The sequence below is a fragment of the Nylanderia fulva genome, unplaced genomic scaffold (genome assembly GCF_048542155.1).
Source record: "Nylanderia fulva isolate GAGA-0341 unplaced genomic scaffold, ASM4854215v1 Scaffold7, whole genome shotgun sequence".
Taxonomy (NCBI): domain Eukaryota; kingdom Metazoa; phylum Arthropoda; class Insecta; order Hymenoptera; family Formicidae; genus Nylanderia; species Nylanderia fulva.
Window position 1 is genome coordinate 819,902 of NW_028190807.1, and position 19,854 is coordinate 839,755.

The 19,854-nt window shown below is 31.7% G+C and overlaps 3 protein-coding genes across 3 annotated transcripts; 2 read left to right on the top strand and 1 right to left on the bottom strand.

The window, feature by feature from the left end:
* Nucleotides 1–46: 46 nt before the first annotated feature.
* ric8a (ric8 guanine nucleotide exchange factor A) lies at nucleotides 47–3,867 on the top strand. Its single transcript, XM_029321172.2, has 10 exons — nucleotides 47–297; nucleotides 614–753; nucleotides 924–1,036; nucleotides 1,150–1,445; nucleotides 1,547–1,710; nucleotides 1,793–2,042; nucleotides 2,305–2,449; nucleotides 2,553–2,700; nucleotides 3,019–3,138; nucleotides 3,383–3,867. The coding sequence occupies exons 1-10, from the start codon at nucleotides 205–207 to the stop codon at nucleotides 3,507–3,509; spliced, it is 1,596 nt and encodes a 531-aa protein (XP_029177005.1). The 5' UTR covers nucleotides 47–204; the 3' UTR covers nucleotides 3,510–3,867.
* LOC114945098 (protein meiotic P26) lies at nucleotides 3,864–16,322 on the bottom strand. Its single transcript, XM_029321188.2, has 9 exons — nucleotides 14,782–16,322; nucleotides 14,083–14,414; nucleotides 13,778–13,982; nucleotides 13,187–13,694; nucleotides 12,705–12,875; nucleotides 12,326–12,579; nucleotides 11,862–12,219; nucleotides 11,397–11,629; nucleotides 3,864–11,009 (listed from the first exon to the last, which is right to left on the bottom strand). Exons 1-9 carry the CDS (start codon nucleotides 15,436–15,438, stop codon nucleotides 10,905–10,907), a joined length of 2,823 nt encoding a protein of 940 aa, XP_029177021.1. The 5' UTR covers nucleotides 15,439–16,322; the 3' UTR covers nucleotides 3,864–10,904.
* Nucleotides 16,323–16,943: 621 nt separating this feature from the next.
* Nucleotides 16,944–19,436, top strand: LOC114945099 (FGFR1 oncogene partner 2 homolog). Its single transcript, XM_029321189.2, has 5 exons — nucleotides 16,944–17,066; nucleotides 17,747–17,962; nucleotides 18,456–18,590; nucleotides 18,682–18,933; nucleotides 19,020–19,436. Exons 3-5 carry the CDS (start codon nucleotides 18,456–18,458, stop codon nucleotides 19,245–19,247), a joined length of 615 nt encoding a protein of 204 aa, XP_029177022.1. The 5' UTR covers nucleotides 16,944–17,066; nucleotides 17,747–17,962; the 3' UTR covers nucleotides 19,248–19,436.
* Nucleotides 19,437–19,854: the final 418 nt, after the last annotated feature.

The window sequence follows — 19,854 nt, forward strand, 5'->3', positions numbered from 1 at the left end:
AAATTTTGAAGTAAAAGTTGACAGATAGAGTTTGACAGATGGCGAATACGATGATGTGAACTGGCGCAACACAGCTCTTGCTAAACGTGAATTTTCCTCTGCACAAGAGAATTCAGCTGTCAAAACTTTTATCCTACTCTTATTTATTATGAAATAAAATATATAATGCGATTTGAAAGTGCCTATCATTAAAAGGAAACGGATATGGAAATGGTTAATGCGGATGAGCTGATCTCAAAATTAATCTCTGGCACTTATGAAGAATTTTGTGACAGCATTGTTGTGTTTCTAAAAATTGTGAGTGTATTCTACGTGATACATTATTGAGTAATATAAAACAATATTATTTATAAATTTTTACATTAAAAATGCTTTATTTGTCAAGTTGTTTTACCTCAATTCATTGGGGTTTCAATAGCAATCTTGTGCAATAAAATTTAAACAATTTATGTCATAGAAAGTATATAATTATTTAAAAATTAATTTTTCTTTATTTTAATTATTCTATTGTGCACTAACATTAGTATTCAGAAAGATATTTCTTACTTCTTTTTATTTTGTTGAACATATTGTAGTAAATAACAAATTATTTGTTTTGCAATTTATGTTTCAGTATGATAAGAAGACTAATTTTGGAGAATTGAATAATAACTGTTTACGAGAGAAGCTATGGAAAAGATTATTTTATTATTTAACAGATCACACTCATCTAGACCATCATCATCATTGTTTAGCTGCTTTAAGAATACTCAGGTAATACATTATAATATTTTTTAATATTTATTTATTTAATGTAAAAACAAAAATTTATTTGCTATTTTGTAGATATAAGAAACATGAATGTCATACAGAAATAAGTTTTATATATTACATTTCTATACACTTGCTATAATTTTTATATATTTTATTTTTTCATATTTTAGCCGAGATAAAACCAATTTAAATGAACTAATTACTGATGAGGCAATAAAAATTATATTGCAAAATGCAGATTTGACAAAAATATGCGAAGAAGAACAAACTTCATATACAGCTGGTAAAAATAAATTTTCTAATATATATATTTGTATCTTTCATATTTATTAGATAATGCATGTATTTATACATATATATACAAATATATTTATATATATATATTTTAAATTGCAGTTACAATAGAATCATTAAAGTTGTTATGCAATTTACTATTTAATAGTAAAAAAGTGCAACAATCGAAAGTATTAGTATCTTCCTTGCCTTATCTTATTGACCGAGTAAAAAATTACACAATTAATGTTCCATATCATGTCAAATTATTTGACATAAGAATACTATTTCTTCTTACTGCATTAAATATATCTACAAGAGATATAGTCAAAACTGATTTATGCGGTGATATATATCTTATTAAAATAATAGAGGAATTTGTGACACAAAATTGTAATAATAGAGCAACAGTAATTAAGGTGAAGAGTTTTTATCATATTGTAAATAATGTTTACACACATATATATTGTTGTGTGTATTTGTATCTAAATGTGATTTTAAATCTCTTCTTTATTTTTAGACTGAGGAAATAACGATAGTTTGTGAAGTTTTAAAGGTTCTATTTAATTTGTATATACATTCTGATGATATTGTCGAAGATCAAGAGAAATATAGGAACTTGGTGTTAATTTTATATAAACTGTTAGTTTTTAAATACTCATTACAACAAGATGATTTAGAAAGGTATATATTCATGATACAGTGTAATAATTACTATATGTTATCACATGCTAATCTTATATTTTTCTGTTTTATTCTGTTTTAGCAATGTCATCAATTTATTGACTGTAATACCATCTAGCTGTTATGCACCAATTGTACAACCTGTTGCGAGCGATGATTGCAAAAATGTATATCAAAATATGGATATGAGCGCAATATATGTTCTACTTAGATTTTTAGATCAAAGATTAGACTGTAAGATAAATTTGATAGAAAATGTTTCTCCAGTAGTTACTGCATTGATTAGACTCGTCAAATCGGAGAGGATTATTCGTAAATATGTGAGATTCCAGGTAAAATTAATTTTGCATATTTAGCATATAAATAATCTTTGTAGTAATTAAATGTTTTCATGAATAATTAAAAACTCATATTTTAAAAAAATTAGGAAAAGCTTTTTGTTTTCAGAAAAGAAAATTACCATTAGAAATAATTAGTTTTTCCTAAAAATTTTTATCTCGAATATAATTAATAATTGTAGTATAGAATTAATATGAATTTAAAACTATTTCAAATGTACAGATAATTAACAAATATAAAATACAAATGTTTCAGATTCTACCTCCATTAAAGGATGTGATGAATCGTCCTGAAGAAGGGACAACGTTAAGGGCCAAATTATGCAAATTATTAACTTCGCCTATCACAGAATTGCACGACCTAGTTGCAGAACTTTTATTTATCCTTTGTAAAGAGAATGGTATTTATTTGTTGTATTAAAATATCTCGTACACAACTTTTATATTACGATTTCATCTAGAATTAATATAACTTCGTTATAATAGAGTAAATATTATCTACAGTTAATCGCATGGTGAAGTATACAGGATATGGAAATGCGGCGGGTATGTTTGCCAAAAAAGGACTGTTGGGTCGTAATCAGGTGGAAACAAATTATTCTTCAGAATCGGAAGATAGCGAAACGGAAGAATACATAAAGTTTAAAGAGCAGTAAGTACGAGATATATTTAAAATGAAAATCTTTCTCCTTAGTACTCGCAGCGGTCATATTAGATTGTAACGTCAGAGCCGAGAAAATACACTGAACATTTTTGCATGCCATTTTTAGATAAAGATATTTTGATGAAACACAATTTCAGATGGCTTTAATATTTTTACAATATTTAAAAATAAATCTTTTTATCTAAAATTGGCACGCAAAAATTTTCAGTATGTATTTTTTCACCTCTGACGTCACAATCTAATATTGCCGCGGTAAATATCAAGGAGCTTTAAAATATATTTTACAAACGTATTTTTCATGTTAAGAATAAACCCAGTGACCGGATGTTTCGAGAGTCCCAAATCAAATCCATTTGAAGGTATGACAGATGCGCAAAAGGAATATGAAGCCTTACAGCTAGTAAATCTTGTTGATAAGTTAACGAGGTGAGTTGTGTATATTGAAACTTTATTTATTCGTCACAGATCAAAAAGATATGCGCGAGATATACAATTATTTATCATAGTCTATATATATATAATCCTAAACAAAAGCCGTAATTTTTACATATTTGTAATATTATATATATGTAAATCTGTAATATATATTATTGGCTGTAAACAACTACAATGCGTGGTCGTACATCCTTCTATGTATAAAAAAATATATCGAAACAATGTTGTTGTTTAGGGAGGGAGTCGTGCGCCCTTGTCGCATCGGCGACGATGGAAAACCGCAACCCATAGAACACGTTCTCGAATTACAGAGCGAATTACCGAGACAACAGTACGGCAGGAAGGACTCCGACTCCGAATAAATACATTTCCAAAATACAGGACATGATCTGCATGTATAGATATATCGATATTCTTTCGAATAAAGATGTCTAAAGTGAATAATTTATCTCTGTCATATGTGTGTATGTATGTATGTAGGTATGTACGAAATCGTTACTTTTTGTTGGATAAATATGTCACTAACGATTGTCTAAATTACGTAGAATATACATGTAAACATAAAAAATTGCTATGATAAAAATATCGAGTTGAAAATTCCGCAAGTCGTTGTTTCCCATAAATTAAATCGCGAGGAGATAAATGTTGTACATAAAAAGAATTGGACATGCTGTAATAAAAAGAATTGGACATGCTATAATAAAAAGAATTGGACATTCAGTTGATTACTTTATTGAAAAAGAACAAAGAACAACATTACAAATTAAACAATTGGCAGGAAATAAAAAATATATAACAGTTTCTCCAAAATCACATGAAATATTTAAACATTACAATTTTGGTAAAATGTGTTATGTGCTTTGTGAGCATCACAATATATTATTATTGCATTGCAGCCTATGCGCAGACAAGAATGTATACCTCTACACGTTTCAAATAACTGCATATAGTGATATATCATTTGAGAATATCTTAGTATAGGATAGTACATATGAATTGACAGGCAATGGCAAATTGAGTTGATATGATGAAGCAATGTACGATCAACGGAGAGCATTATCTTTTTTTTAATATATTTTTTTAAGGCTAAATTCTGTGTCCATCCTATAATAAAATATTTTCAATATAATACATTTGACAAATATATATATGTATATATATAAGTAGCAAATGTTTCATATCTTTAATTATGTAATACGGTATGTAGATTAAAATATTTTTTTTTTCCTTTTTTTTTTGTAAAAGTGTATATAGATGTGTATACGTATAATACCATTAAATTTGAATATATATTATATAAAAATGAAACTTAAAATTTTGTAGATAGATACAAGATATATATAGAAAAAAAGCTGATATGCGATAAATAAAAAGGTAAAAGGAGGAAAAAAAAAGAATTGTAGATCTGTGCTACAGATATCTCGGGGACTAGCCTTGACAAACTTTGGAAGATTAAAAATTCGTAAACTAAGAGAGAGATAGATACATATTGAAATACTTTGAAATTCAAGTAGTCCGACGACAGATGGGGAAGAAGGGAGGGAAACGGGAGGGAGGAAGGTGCTTAATACAAAGGCTGAATAATAGGTTTTGAGGAAACTGATTTGCGTATTACACAGTCACGCGATTTGGACGTGTATAGCTCTAAATAATACATTACAAGGTGACCATGCTCCTTGGCATCCCATTAGCATATAAAAAATATATCGGTATACACGCTTTCCATATTGCATTTACAATTTACCTTTTTCTCATCATCATTGTACTATTCTCATACAGTTTATATTTTGAAGTAGAAGTGTGATGTCGGAACATTATTTAAAATCTTTTCCTTTCTTTTTCAGAAATATAAGTTCGTTTCTTAATGCAAAATACCAATGGAGGTTTCAGGAAAACATGGTTTACACACAGCGTAATCCATAATCGGTTCTCGCACACAATACAGCTGTTACAGATATATATATATATATATTTATATTTATATTGCGTAACGCAAGTTAAACGATTGAAAAGTTCATTCCGAATACATGTTATTCATATTATAAATTTGTGTGTTGTGTGTTAGAGATAAACTAATACTAAACTAATTTTGCGTAGAGAAAAACGTACCGGAGCCAGAGAGGCTGAGTAGCTTTGGTAAAGCAATCGCTCTTGATGTTACAACAGATGCTAATTCTTTTTTCCGCGTTTACAAAAAAAGATCCGTTGCTAACAAAAAAAGCTTTTTTACGGATAAAAAACCGATAATGCCGATGATAAGTAATTGCTTTACCGTAACAAGACTCGCTCTCTCGTTTTCAGCCTCGCGGTTGCTACTTAAAAGTAAGATGAAAAAAAAACGCGGGAGAGATCAGGGATATATTTCGTGGGTATGCTACTTGAGAAGAAACGTCGACACCTTTTTTTAGCATACCAAGTTGGAATGCAACTGTATGTAACGCGTGTTTCAGTGGTCAATTTGATATGTAAACAAAGTACCTCCAAAAGGAACGTGTGTTGTAATATTTTTCAAATAAATATTACACGCGTATATAATAATGGTGTGTCTGTATATTGTATATATATATTATATATTTATAATATATATATATATATACATACAGGCAATGGCGAAAGCATTTTCTCTTTTACCCTCATTTCTCAGCCTGTTAAGTATTACCATATATTCATGTAAACTAATGCAAATAAATAAAGCTAGAGTGCTGTTTTGAGGAATGAAACCAAGTAACAGTATATACGCCTTTTAACACGCCTTTCGCGTTACACTTATCTTCTAAAGATAGAATATATATTAAATATTTGTACTTTAACTGACTAAGCAAGGATTTATAATCTTAAATTTTTTTGTCTTCTTACTCTAAAAACTTCGATATCCCGACGCGACGCGGAAAAAAAAACTCAAAAGAGACGAATAAAATAAACTCGTAAGAAATAAAAACAAGTCATAAGCAATATACACATATGTTATATAAATACTCTGATTAGTCTGTGTTTTGGCACTAAAGAATTTAATTTATCTATCCCATAAAAATGTGTGATAAAATGATTGATTTTTTTTGGAATGCAGTAAATCGTAAAGTTACAATTAACATGAATACTTGTTACATCTATATGAACTATATAATCGCTCCCTTCTGCTCCTTTCAAATGAAGTAGCACGACAAGCTGTTAATACAATTTTTCGTTGTCATCCCACCTCAGATTGAGTATTTCAAACAAAGAAAAAGAAAATATGACAACAATTTTAAAAATTTTAAAAATAAAAAAAAAAAACGAAATAAACGTGAAAAAAAAACACAACTGAAATGCAAGTGAATATTGTTGTGCAATAGAAATATATATGTATATATACACGTTCTTTCTCTCATATAAAAGAGATACAACTATCGAGAAATTAATAAAAACCAATTAAACAAAACAATATATAAATAATATAAATACACATTTATATGGAAGCAGTTCCGTGTTTTTTTTAAATATCGCATAAATAAAAATGTGATAGATCAAAATATGGAGCAAAGCTCAACCGTAAACCTCTGGCAAAATAATACTTGCCGAGGGAATTATTTCTAATATGTATCCAGATATATAAGAATACGCTATAATAAGCGTCGAAAACAGCCAATCGAACACATAATGCTTGCATAAAGATAAAATTAATGATATATAAGACGGTGTATATGAGCGCGCGAGTAAGGAATAAAAATATTGTTACAAAAATAATGCAGAACGCTTACCACATAATAATAAACTACACAACTTTTTCTTTTTCGTTTTTTTTTTGCCTTTTTTCTCTTTTTGATCATAGACTTTTCTTTCCTTCCAATATATATAACTTATAAATATGTATAAATATATAACTTAAATTATGCTGAAGATATGAAAAAAAAAAAGAAAAAAAAGATCACGGATCTTTAATGTATAAGCCATGTATAATAAAATGTAACCATTTGCTGTTAATTTAGTGTAAGATCATCCTCCTTTTGTTACGCTTCTCTCCTCATTTATAACCAGCTATATAGTGTTAATTGGCCATGCCCTAATCAATATAGCAAAGTCATAACTCTTTTTTTTAGGATTCTAGGAAGACTATGATTAACCGTAGGCTAGAATTCAGTTTATGTCGTGTCATGTTAGTCCTATTATTTATATAATTATAGATGTTATGAACCTCGCACAGCAGTAATTCTTATTGTATAATTGTATGCGATTCTTTTTCTTTTCAAAATCAGGAACATATTCGTGTATCTGTGTATGTTGTATGTGTGTATATATATGTATGATATATAGCAACAATTTTACTTTTCTCTTCGAATACACGACATATTTTATGATTGACAAATATTCTGTCTTGCGTAATTTCAAATTTTAGATTAGAATAGAGCAGCTCGAAAAGCGCCCGTATAATTGTCTTCCTCGTGTGTTAAAATAGTGTTAAATGGTATATATTATGTATATATGTTGAAAGAAAATTTTGAATTGTGGGAACAAATGCAATATATTAATTGCGCTAATTTTGATTTCTAAATAAAACAAGTGGTGACTACAAAAGTACATACATATACATTATAAAAGGAAACGATACCGTAAATGAAATTCCACAGCACGAAAATATAGCGCATAAAAAAAAAAAAAAAAAAAAAAGAAAAATCCGGTCGTATAGTATAAAATGAAATAATTCTGTGTTCGAAATTATATCGGAGAGAATCTCTGTGGCACCTAAAAGGCCTTGGAAGTTTTGTATAGCAATAAAAATAGTACTGCTAAAGTAATACACGGGAACCTATTGCATATATCCAAAATACGATCTTCTCTTCGATTATACACTGTCAGTTGTAAAACTGTTTAGTGTGGATATAGTTATATATGAGAGCTTCTTTTTTTAAATATTAGTTTAACAATGTAAGCAAAGTTTATCTATTACGTACAGAGTGACTATATAATTCTATACATATTAGGATATAATAAGACTTTTGAGATTGTAAAAATCATCAAAAAATCTATCACAATTACCATTTACGTAACAAGTAATTCTCGTTCTTTATTATTCATTTTTCTTTATATTATTGTTGTAATTTAAACATCAAGGCAAATAAGGGGTGAATTTCAACAGTGGCCTAAATTAGCCAAGTAGTCTTCCACAGATAAAAATATGTAAATAGAGTAAATCTATACTAAAATATTCAAGTATATATAAGGTGTGAGCGTAATATAATAATTTTGTGAGGTAAAAGACCCTCTCGTTAATGGTCATCCATTCGTTACACGCTATGAGTTTTTAATATGACTGGCAAAAATTTTTGCAACGTGTGTTCTCTCTTTTATTTTGAATATCTTTTTTTTCCTTTTTATATTTAATGTGTATCATCGGAGAGACGATTGATGGCCTTCTGGGATCTTAGGTGTTATTGTGCTTGCGAAACACACCTTCCAGTCAGCACCAATGATAATCTCTCACACTGATACACTTCTCTAATCAATATATTTACCTAGCAACAACATCAGAGACTCTTTAAGGACACAACTTATCCTGACGATACTATTATCACAGGCATTATTTATATAACTCTGCTAACCATGACTATTAAATATTTTTCAGAATTAGTTTTTCTTTTCTTTTTCTCCTTTTTACATATAAAATTAAAACTTCTAACGTTACACGAGAGATGAGTACGACTGATTAGCTTAGGTGTATGTATACGTAGGCTTCGTGCAATTTTACTACAAATGCCGATGTTATATGCGCGAGCTTTAAAATAGCCTCCTAGTACTGCTCTCTTTGTGTTTCTCATTCGTCTGATTTTTCCCCTTCTTTACCTGTCTTATATATGAATAATGAAATCAGATATTATCGAAAATTTCCTGTGTATGCAAACAAATCTGATAAAGCTAGTCAAGTATAAATATAAACACATATAAATATAAACATATATTTTATATATTGTATATATATATATATTAAACATATATTATATACATATATATATTTACGTATATATATATTTATATATGTATATATGAATGTGTGTGCTACCTAGCATTTGGTATGGCAAGATAGTATTTGTTAATTAAACATTATTGTAGATAATGTAAGGTAACACAGTGTGTAGCAATCTGCCAAATATCCGATTTACATATGTTGTATACACATTGCATTTTAGTTCAATCAAATCTTAAGGCTGATCATGTAAACAACCCTAAAAAATATGTGTATTTCTATATATGTATGTGTTTTATGTAATTTTACTTTTCCCTTTTCTTTTTTTCAATGGATCTCACGTTAATTATATACATAAATAGAGGTTGTTTAGCAAACTGTATGTTCTTTTTTTTTCTTTACATAGATAAAGTATCGTCCCTATGATACCGGTGGTATGTGGTACTCTTATGAACCTTATATAATATATTACGTGAAATCGTCGCCTTGTATTTTGTAAAAAAATGCGCGGGAACGATTTCTGTAATTTTATAACAAATACATTTACACGGTATGGATACATTATTCACTAGCACCACAAACCAATATAATTCACACACGCATATATGTTCATATTCATATGGTGGACCACACATAATAAAGCATCCTGAGTAAATATTGTAACCATTATGTGTCTCGTCTAATTTTAACAATGCACAAATGGGATCTACTCGTTTTTTTCATTTTTCGTAAATGTAAATATTATAATTATTTTACTTTTTTTTATGTTCAAAGTGTTATCCTCTCTGTACGACACTTCTTATATAAGATATTAAATGTTTGATTTTCAACATACCATAATCTATTCCTTGCACATTAACGTTGTTTTTATATTATGTTCTCAACTATCATTTTCAAACGCGCAGAAAGAAATCAGGAACATGGCTTCTTATTAAGCTTTGTGCCTGCTGCAATGAGGAGTATTGTTTCATTCTCTTCTTTAGAAATACGATATGATAAGAGCAGGAAGTACTATCAACTACCTCGCAGCATGCAACATTCTTTTTTTCGTTTTTTATTTTTTCTGTTAAGCGAAAAATTTTGATCCTTTTATCGTGAAATTTTTATCCTGCTGTGAGCTTATTAGTTTACTTATAGAAGCTCTTAAAGGAAAACCTTTTAAACATAATCTCTGTACTCATATGCATCTTGAAGCATCAGTTAGGACTAAGAAGACAAACATTCTTGATTAATAAAAAATCAAGACGAGAGAACGTCTTGTTTCGAGCACGAATCGAAACCAGCGCGCAAAAAGTGCTCGTCGGAGACTAGAATAATTTGATTTATAAACATACTTAAAATACTGACGTGTGTCAAAAATGATGTACAACAACCAATTTTGACGGAAGGCCATTATAAATTGCTTTCGCTACTACAAACGACCCACCCAACTGGCTGGTTGGTCGATTATAGCTTAACTGCTTCTCTTTCTCTTTCTTTCTCTCAATTAACTGGTTTCACTCAGTTAATTTAATTTACTTTGGCAGTTTACCAAAATGCAAATTGCTAAGTTACTATTATACTGTTTGGTCGGAGACGTACATTATCTTTCTGCTTTTTTTTTGTTTTCAATATTGTTACTTTCATAAAACGGGGACGCATTATATTTTTACAACTATTAAAGCTGCATGCTGCACTTGTTTCTATTGCTTCGATAGGCCCAAAATTGGAACGTAATGCCTTGGGCATGCCCTTCTCATCTCTTTCGTTGAAAGCAGTTTCCAAAGAAGTTTTCATTCGAAGGAGAAAGTTACAACATACTTACTCGTCTGATGCCACTTCACAATATATAAAGAGTGTTTAATACAAGGACATGGTGGTTGTTTTTGGCCAGTGTTACAATATATCCCTCTGAAGTTATTTTCAAGCCGCAACATCGAGACACCTATAAGATACAACATTATTACATTATCACAATGTACAAATATTATACAAATTTTTTGCTTATAAAAATATTTTATATTTATATATATTTATATTTTGCAATATACTATATTATACAATTTGTTTAAATCTATTATATTTATAAATATCAATCAATAGCAACAGTAAACAAAACAACATGTTAGATAAAATAAAATGCAATATAAAATAAAAAGATATTAATATTAAATTATTTATCAAGTTCTCTTTACATTTGATTAACCAGTACAAGAATACTATTATTACTGGCACATGTAAATATAGATTTTTAAAAATGTGTACTATATATATGTTTTCATTTATTTTTTCTGATTATTTATTTCTGATAAAATATGTAGTATGTTCTTACCTTTACATATGGACATTCAAATTCGGAAATTAAAGAGCCAGCTCTAGAGAAGACAGCTACATGAAAACGATTACCATGTGAATCTCCAATTAATACATCTCCTGCATCGCTAATATCAATCCCGTTTGGGAAGTTTGTTACATTCTCACAGCCGATGCGACGCAGGAATTTACCCTCTTCGTTAAACACGACGACACAATGTCCCTTGAAGTCGCAAACAAAATATTCTTTGCCTAAAAATTTCATAAAGAATTATAAATTATTATACCATGTCTCTATACACGCGCGTTTCTTTTTTTTACATTAAACTTTTATAGACTAAATAGAATTTTTCAATAAACAAATTAGTAAGAATTATTAAAAGTTATCAAATATTAATAGTAATCTTGTTACAAAAATTGTATTATTAAGAGGAAAAAAAAAGAAAAAAAGAAAAAAAAAGAAAAAAGAAAAAATGATGCCTACCACTGATAGCGATATCACTTGGTTCTCTCATATAATCACTGCAATCAAACCACCTCAAAAGATCTCCAGTATCACTGATTACGAACACAGTTGGCGACACACTGTCAACAGCCACAATATGTCCTTGGCTGGTAACAGCTAGGCCAGCTACGATATCGATGTAACGAATAGCGATCTTCTTAATAAAGTGACCGTTCTTTGTAAATATCTGCATTCGAGATCGTTCATTTCCACGATCACATACAACAAATTTGCCATTATTTCTCATGACGGCCACTTTCCTGGGATACCACAATTGTCCCTCCTCTTTACCAGGAACACCAAATTGAAATTTGAAGGTACCAGTCTTATCAAAAATCTGGAATTAACGTGTATAAAACATTTATATAATTTATTATAAGATTTATACAATTTTTAATTTTTTTTTTCTATAAAGAAATAAGTTTATATATTGAGATAATTACCTGAATTCTATGATTATTTGTATCTGCAACGATAATATCTTCATCAGTTCCCAGACAAAATCCATGAGGAGAATTGAATTGCCCTTTACTGGGTCCTAACTGTCCAAATTTGCTCCGGATATGCATAGGCGTCAATTTCGTATTCTGAGATCTCGGGTGAGCAGGGTAATTTCCTGTCCCTGATCCAGTTACATTGGCAACGGTATTTCCTACTACTACAGGCATGTTATGCATAGAATCACCTATTAAGTCATCTAAAAATAAAATGTCGATATTAATAAAAATAAATGCAATTAAAAAAAATTTTTAATAACTTTTATAAGTAAAAAATTTGTTAAAGCAATATTAATTATATAATTAGAAATTAGGATAATCTTACCAGCACCCTGTGAAAGTATTGGTGAAGTGGAAGAGGACAGTGGCTGAAATCCTCCATTTAAAAGATTATTGGCAGCCAAAGGACCCAGATTTGGGGTATCTACAATGGCTGGTGAAGGTCCACGTCCCAATACTAATCCACCACTGCCATTAATAGTGGCATTTCCTAGATCTGTATTGAATAAATTTGTTAAATGCAAAATAATAAACTCGTGTATAGTAAATTTAAAACAAGTTTTAGTATATGTATAAAACAAACAATTTTTAATTTTATAAAGAGAAAAGAAAATGTAAATAAAAAACGTAATTAATAACAATTAAATATTAAACAGCAATAGCTAACCAAATATATGTTGTACATAAAATATCTGTGTATAAAATTGAAAAATGTAAATTATAATAATTCTTAAAGGACTAGTTTGTTACATAGTATAGAAGCGCACTGTAGCAAACTCATAAATTTTTTAATATTGCATTCCTTACCTTGATTACCAAGAGTATTTCCTAATTTTGCGAGAGCTTGTAAATTATTGATGGCATGGCTTGTTGAACTTAGATCCCCAGCAAATAAGTCTGCCAAAGTGAAGGACGGAGTTGGACTAGGGTTTGAACTAGGTCCAACTACACCAGTATCGCCCACCATCTCTACCTTTTCCGCTAAACTGGCCAGTTGTTGTAGATTGTATTCTTGGATACTAGTCAGTCCGTGGATAGGAACCGTACCTGGTGGAAGAGGTACAGGTGGTGGAGGTGGTGGAATATTTTGAGGACTTGAAGTTGGTGGTATAACAAATGAGGGTTCACCTTCAAAAGAGGATTGCATCGACGTGGGAAGTGAAATGGGAGAACTTGTGCTGATGGAACTTGGACAACCCATTGAAGTGGTGTGAACAATTTGTTGATTCGTAGAGACTCCTGATACTGTTGAAATTGGTTCAGGAAGAGGTTTCACTTCTGGTGTACTTTCAGTATGAAATTTCCCAAATACCTCCTATAACAAATAATATTTAACATAAATTTATACATAATATAAATTTATTTTGATCAATGATATAATTATTTATGCATATTTACCTTTACAGTTTTCTCAAAATGATTATAATCCGTTTGAAATTCGATAGAGAATGTTACATTATGTTTTGGTGTATTTTTAACTAAATTCATCAATTGACCTCCTACAATACGGCGAAGGGCCAAAATCTCCACTGCATCACCGTGTTCTAGGAGTCTCGAAGTAAAACGACAAGCATCACCTATCTTTTCTACGGTTTTTGCGACACTGCAGGAAAATTTAAAATGTTTTAAAAGTATATAAATATGTTGCTTTCTGTGCTATTTTGTTAATAAAATATAGACAGCTACCAAATGTGTATATATACCTGTGAATAGTATCCATGATTTCAAGTTCTCTGTCCAAATGCAATTTATCGAGTTCGGTTAATGTATTCTTTTTAACTTTCTCCAATATTGCCTTATAACTTTGAAAAGTCTCTATAATTAAATCTTTCGCTTGGTCACGTTGTACTTGCAGCTCGCTAAGTGCATTATTCAATTGTGCCGATACCTGATCGCACTCAACAATTTTTACTTTACTTTCAGTCATCAAATTGACTAATTCTTCTTTCTGTCGTGGTTCCGCATCCGTTAGTCGTTCATATTGATGCTCCGGTGCTTTGTGCTCCACAAGCAGACATTCATTGCAAATAGGTTCCTAATACATACACAATTTAACTTTACAGTTGAGATTCTATTATCAGAATTAAATTGATGATGAGATAATAAATATTTCAAAGATGTACAAATTATAAAGAGATAAATAAAGAAAAGTTTATCAATTATTAATTTTTCATATCATATAATATCAATTATACTTGTAAATTATTTAAAAACACTGTTCTAATGTCTCAATTCTTTTTCTGTGTGTCTAAAGTAAAATATAATTTATACAAAAATACACAAATTTAGGGGAAAAAAAAAAAAAAAAAAAAACCCCCATCGATGCATACTTTTTAATTAAATTACTTGGCAGTTCCAACGTGCAGTCGACTTTCGACTATCATCAAAGTCTCTGTACGCACCTGGCATGTGTGACAGTAGAACTTCATGTTCTCAGCGGGATGGCATTCGCAGAATATCGGTTTGTGTATCGGAATAGCTTCGTTGGACTGCTTCAAGTCTTCGAAGGCGACAACCTTATGGTGCTCGAAGCAACGCATAAACTGATGCGCCGTGTTGCAGTTCGGGCAGAGAAAATTGGCGCAGTCCGAACAGCGCGCCACGGCGCTCTCTTTGGCCTTGCAGGAGGTACACAGTACTGCCATGTTTTCGATAGCGGACATGTCCAATATATTGGTGAGAACGTAGTCGCACGTGAGCGACGCGGCGCCCTTAGAACTAACGGAAGTCTCTTGGTGGCACACGGGACAGCTGATGACAGAGCCGACCTTCGAGTCCCCGGCCTCGTCCATCAGCAGCTTGTCCAGACAGGCCTCGCAGAACACGTGGAGACAGGTGAGCACCCTGGGCGCGCAGAGCTTGCTCGTACAAACGGCGCAGATCTGATCGCTGGCCTCGCCGTTGCCGCAGCCTTCCTCCAGGGCGTCCCCAGGGTTGCCTCCGCCGAAGAGATCGCCGCCGTCCAGCTCCTCGGTGCTGCCGTTCGTCGTCGCGGATCCGGCCCCCGTGGACGATGCCATCCCGAGAGGCCGTGGGGGAGGAGGTCGTTCTCCGTCCATGATTGTTCCTGCTTCCTCCTCTTTCAGCTTCGCCTCCTTCTGTGACTCCTCCCTACTCGGTTTTCTCGCCTCTGCACGCGGCTTCGCCGAGGGCCAGAGAGCGAAGGCGGAGAGGGATGGCGAGGATTTCTCTCGGATCTTCCTCTCTTCTCACGAGGCGCGCGACCCTCGAAACATCGCACTGTCGCGCTCGAGAAGGCGCGAGAAACAAAACACGGCGTTAAGGCTCGTCGCCTCGGATCTTCAGGAAGGAGAGACTGGGGAAAAATCTATCTTGCGCGAGCTTGGCCGCGTAGATGTGTATGTGTGTGATATATATATATTTTATATACGTATGTATGTGTGTATATATATATATATATATATGTTAGTATGTGTGCGCGATTAACGGTTGTTCGGCTCGTATATCGCGCAATTTCTTACTCGGAGATTGCGTCCTTCCTCAACGAGGACCACGAGAATCGCGGGATAGCAACCGATCGCGCGGGTACGTTTATTCGCATCACAGTATACTTAGAATTCAGCCACTGCGTCGATCGTCCACCTCCTTCTTCTTCTTCTCCTCCTCGTCGTCGTAGTTGTAGTGTATCGCGCTCGTAGCAGCACTAAAACTTCCCGATCGTCGACTTGGCGCTCGGCACCGCGGCTCGGGTATCGGGAATGCTCTTCGACATTATTTAGCCATCGACGCGCCCGGGAGCCTCCTCCTTTTTGTGTTTCCACGACGACGAGTTGGAACTCCTCCCTGCGATCAAAACGCCTCGAGTGTCTCGTCTCGTCCGCGAATAATTTTCGCAGTCCTTCGTACGTGGAACAAACGAATAAATCATTCGAACCGAGAAGAGCTCATCCCCTCGATGCGGTGAACCTTGGATGTAGTCGCTCATCTAGATGGGAAAGCGCGAATTTGTGCGCGCGCATGCGCGATAGGAGCGACCGATCATGTCGCGCGGTTCTTCAAACATCTCGATGCGAGATTTTGATTATAGAATTTAGATTTTTATTTACTTTTTTATGTGTTTACATTTATATTTTTTATGTTTTTTTTATCTTTTTTTTCTATTTATATTTATATTTATGTTTTTAGTTATATTTTTATATTGATAAAACGCAATCAATTAATTAGTAATTTGTAATTTAAATAAAAAATAAATTAATTATAATAATATAATAATAATTATATTAATTATAATATAATAATATTATAATATAAAAAAAAGTTAATTTAATAAAAAAAAAAATAATTTGATCATCCAGACAAATTTGCATACTAATGCAGAAAATGCGCAGAAAATGAATATATATTATTTGTATGATGGTATATTGTACATCAGACATTTGATTGGTTAATTTCTTATGTATATGGAAAGAAATAATTTGATAGGTAATTTTCTTTGTTCCCTTCGTTCTGATTGGTCAATTTTGTGTATCGTCAAATAGAAACGTCGAGAAGTCTCTACCTCGTTTTATTATGGATGTTTGACATCTAGTATATGTTTATAGTCATAGTTAATTAAAAAACAGCGAACAGCAACCGGTAAACTCGTCGTCGAAATTAATCATCAATCTTTTTAACAACCACAAGATATATTTAGGCCACTTGAACGTGAAATTTAGAAACGAAAATGGTAAATATATCAAAACATGTATTATATTTGTATTGTTTCTCCTTTTCTTCTTCTAATGAAATTTGTTAAAACTTTGTAAAGGATTCGATTGATCGAGAGAAAGAGTAGAGAGAGAAAAAGAGACTCGGAGAAGGAGAAAGAGTTCAATCTCTGGCAGATAATTTTTTTTAGCATGCATTCATAGTATATTATTAGAAGTATGGCGTATATTTTACAGAAAATCAATATCGAGTCCTATAATTAACAGATTGATTTGCGGGGCAAATGTCAAGGTGACACTTTCTCGCGGGCAAATGTCAAATCGCGCGACTGCCATTTTCTTTTCATCGCTCGTTTCGCGTGTGAATATATACACATATATACACGATTTTATGTGTGCGTGATCACAAATAAATAATAATAAATAGCAATATAATAAATAATAATAATAGCAATATAATAAATAATAATATATAATAGTAATGCAATATAATAAATAGTGATATATAGAAGTCTGTGTGCGTGACACATGTATATACGTGTATATTGTAGTCAGTGTCCGAGAGCTACGATATACGTGACGCGCATTATAGATCTCCCATACTTGACAGTGAATTTCGGAACGCAGCCTCGATCACGGACACGCTTCCACTTACGCGCGACTACCAGCTGACGTTGCTGATTTATTCATATATATACAGGTGCAACTGAAATAGCCGAGGAACAGTACAGACACAATAGTACACGGGACCACATACATATACCGTGCACCAGGACACGCGAAGGGAATTAAAAAACTTTGCACGACCATCTTTCTCCATAACCTCGACGTCGTCGGAGACGTTTCGTCGACACCGAATGAACTTTGCAGTCGCGCACCGCTAACAATAAATCTGGACCATCGTCAGTTGTAAAAGGTACATACGTGAGTCTCGTGTTATCGACTATGTGTTCAATTATTGCGGAAGCGAATGATAATTTGTACGAGAGTCTCGTTTAATGAGTTTTTCTCGTAAAAACAAGCTCCTGCAAGAAAATCAAAATTGGAGCAATATAGAGTTGGATAAAATAGAAAAAGTGAAGATTGAACGTGAGAGCAATAAGTCTGCAAATCATTTTAAATAGAAATTATTCCAGATAGAATCTCTAATTTTGGTTTTTTGCTCTTTACGTTTTGCATTCCGATCACTCTCGGGCTATTTAAAACTTTCACATTTTAATAGATCAATATGTGCGTGTTTTGATATCGTCTAAATAGTGTTTTGTTTTTATTTGTTTAAAAATTTGTGTATTTGCTTTATTACTTGACAAAGTAATAAATGTTTAAAGGTAAAAAAATAATTGTCTTTATTTTTGTTAGTAAATCTCAATCTTTGTTAGTAAATAGATCTTGTTTATATATATTTACAGATGTCTTTGACATTTCAACAAATTATACTAGATGCCAAAAAGTTGGTCATTCGAATTTCGGACCATGAAAATACAGCGGATACTCTGATAAGCGAGGTAGAGGCTGTATGTGGACAGATTGATAATATGAAGCAGGTAAATATTGTTTTTGTTACATATTTTGTGTAGCTTGTTGTATAACTTGCTCTATGTTATATATTTATAATATGGATTTTTATGTTTACAGTATCAAGAAGAAGTAGATATTTTAAATACGGAAGCTAAGCAAAGGCCACATTTGCAATTAATTGCTGGAATCCAAAGGGAAAACAAACATTTGAGAGAAATACAGGCAGAAAATAAAGAATTGAGAAACGCATTAGAAGACAACCAACATGCACTCGAGCTGATAATGTCCAAATATCGTCAACAGATGGCCTCTTTGTTACGTCTCAACAAAACTGATTTTTCATCGTTGCACAATTCCAAATATGCCAACGTAAGTTTACAAAGAAATTTGTTTATTAGTTTAAAAATAAATTGTAGTACAAAATGCAATGTTTCCTTTATATACATTTTATACAGATAATAACCACTCAAGCAGAAAAAATTAATGAAATGGCAGCTGTAATGCGAACAGCTGCTGCTTTAGATGAAGAAAATGAATTAAAGGAAAAGGAAGCATTTCATTCTTTGAAACAGGAGAATGCCACACTTCGAGAAATAGTCAATATTGCAAATAAATGTGATTCTTTAAACAAAGAATGTTCTGTAGAAAACAAAACTGTTCAAACGGATTTTCCAATAGATTAAAAAAATTCGCTCCTAGATTCTTCCTTACCTTTTTATAAGAAGTTGACAGTATTTATTTCTCACAAAATTTCATGACATATTACTATTAGATAGAATCTTATTTATAGGCAAGAAGTGTATGTGCAAGTTATAGTATGTATATATATATATCAAACATTTGTAATAAATTGTATAAGCCATTTGCAACTATATTTAATTTATCTTACAATTAATTTAAAATTTAGGTTATTAGAATTGTGCTATTTTTAATGATACATTTCTTTATATTTCATAAAATGCTTTTTTTTGTTCGGAAAAAAAGAAATATATTACATATATTTTCTTCTTTCATCTTTCTAAATATACAATGTATTGAAATAAGTGTGAAAAATTTTAGATGATTCTTTGTCGGAAATTAAGAGAGGGGGCGAGGGGTTTATTATATAAATATATACTCTTATATCCTTGGAGGAGTTATACTTTTCTAAAGAGAGAGGTAAACATTAAATTTCTATTTTTTCTCAAATTTCAGACAAAAAATGAAATTTTATGAATATTTTCCGTTTTCTTTTTTAATTTGTCTGAAATTTGAGAAAAACCAGTTCAAGTTTTACCTCCCTTTCTAGAA

Excerpts from the sequence above, each read along its gene's own strand:
- LOC114945099 (XM_029321189.2), top strand. The coding sequence starts at position 18,456 with ATGTCTTTGACATTTCAACAAATTATACTAGATGCCAAAAAGTTGGTC. Across the intron at positions 18,591-18,681 it reads AGATTGATAATATGAAGCAG|TATCAAGAAGAAGTAGATAT; the intron begins GTAAATATTGTT and ends TTATGTTTACAG. Across the intron at positions 18,934-19,019 it reads ACAATTCCAAATATGCCAAC|ATAATAACCACTCAAGCAGA; the intron begins GTAAGTTTACAA and ends CATTTTATACAG.
- ric8a (XM_029321172.2), top strand. The coding sequence starts at position 205 with ATGGAAATGGTTAATGCGGATGAGCTGATCTCAAAATTAATCTCTGGC. Across the intron at positions 1,037-1,149 it reads ACAAACTTCATATACAGCTG|TTACAATAGAATCATTAAAG; the intron begins GTAAAAATAAAT and ends TTTAAATTGCAG. Across the intron at positions 2,043-2,304 it reads GTAAATATGTGAGATTCCAG|ATTCTACCTCCATTAAAGGA; the intron begins GTAAAATTAATT and ends CAAATGTTTCAG.
- LOC114945098 (XM_029321188.2), bottom strand. The coding sequence starts at position 15,438 with ATGGACGGAGAACGACCTCCTCCCCCACGGCCTCTCGGGATGGCATCG. Across the intron at positions 13,983-14,082 it reads ATCATGGATACTATTCACAG|TGTCGCAAAAACCGTAGAAA; the intron begins GTATATATACAC and ends ATTTTCCTGCAG. Across the intron at positions 12,580-12,704 it reads AATACTTTCACAGGGTGCTG|ATGACTTAATAGGTGATTCT; the intron begins GTAAGATTATCC and ends TTTTATTTTTAG.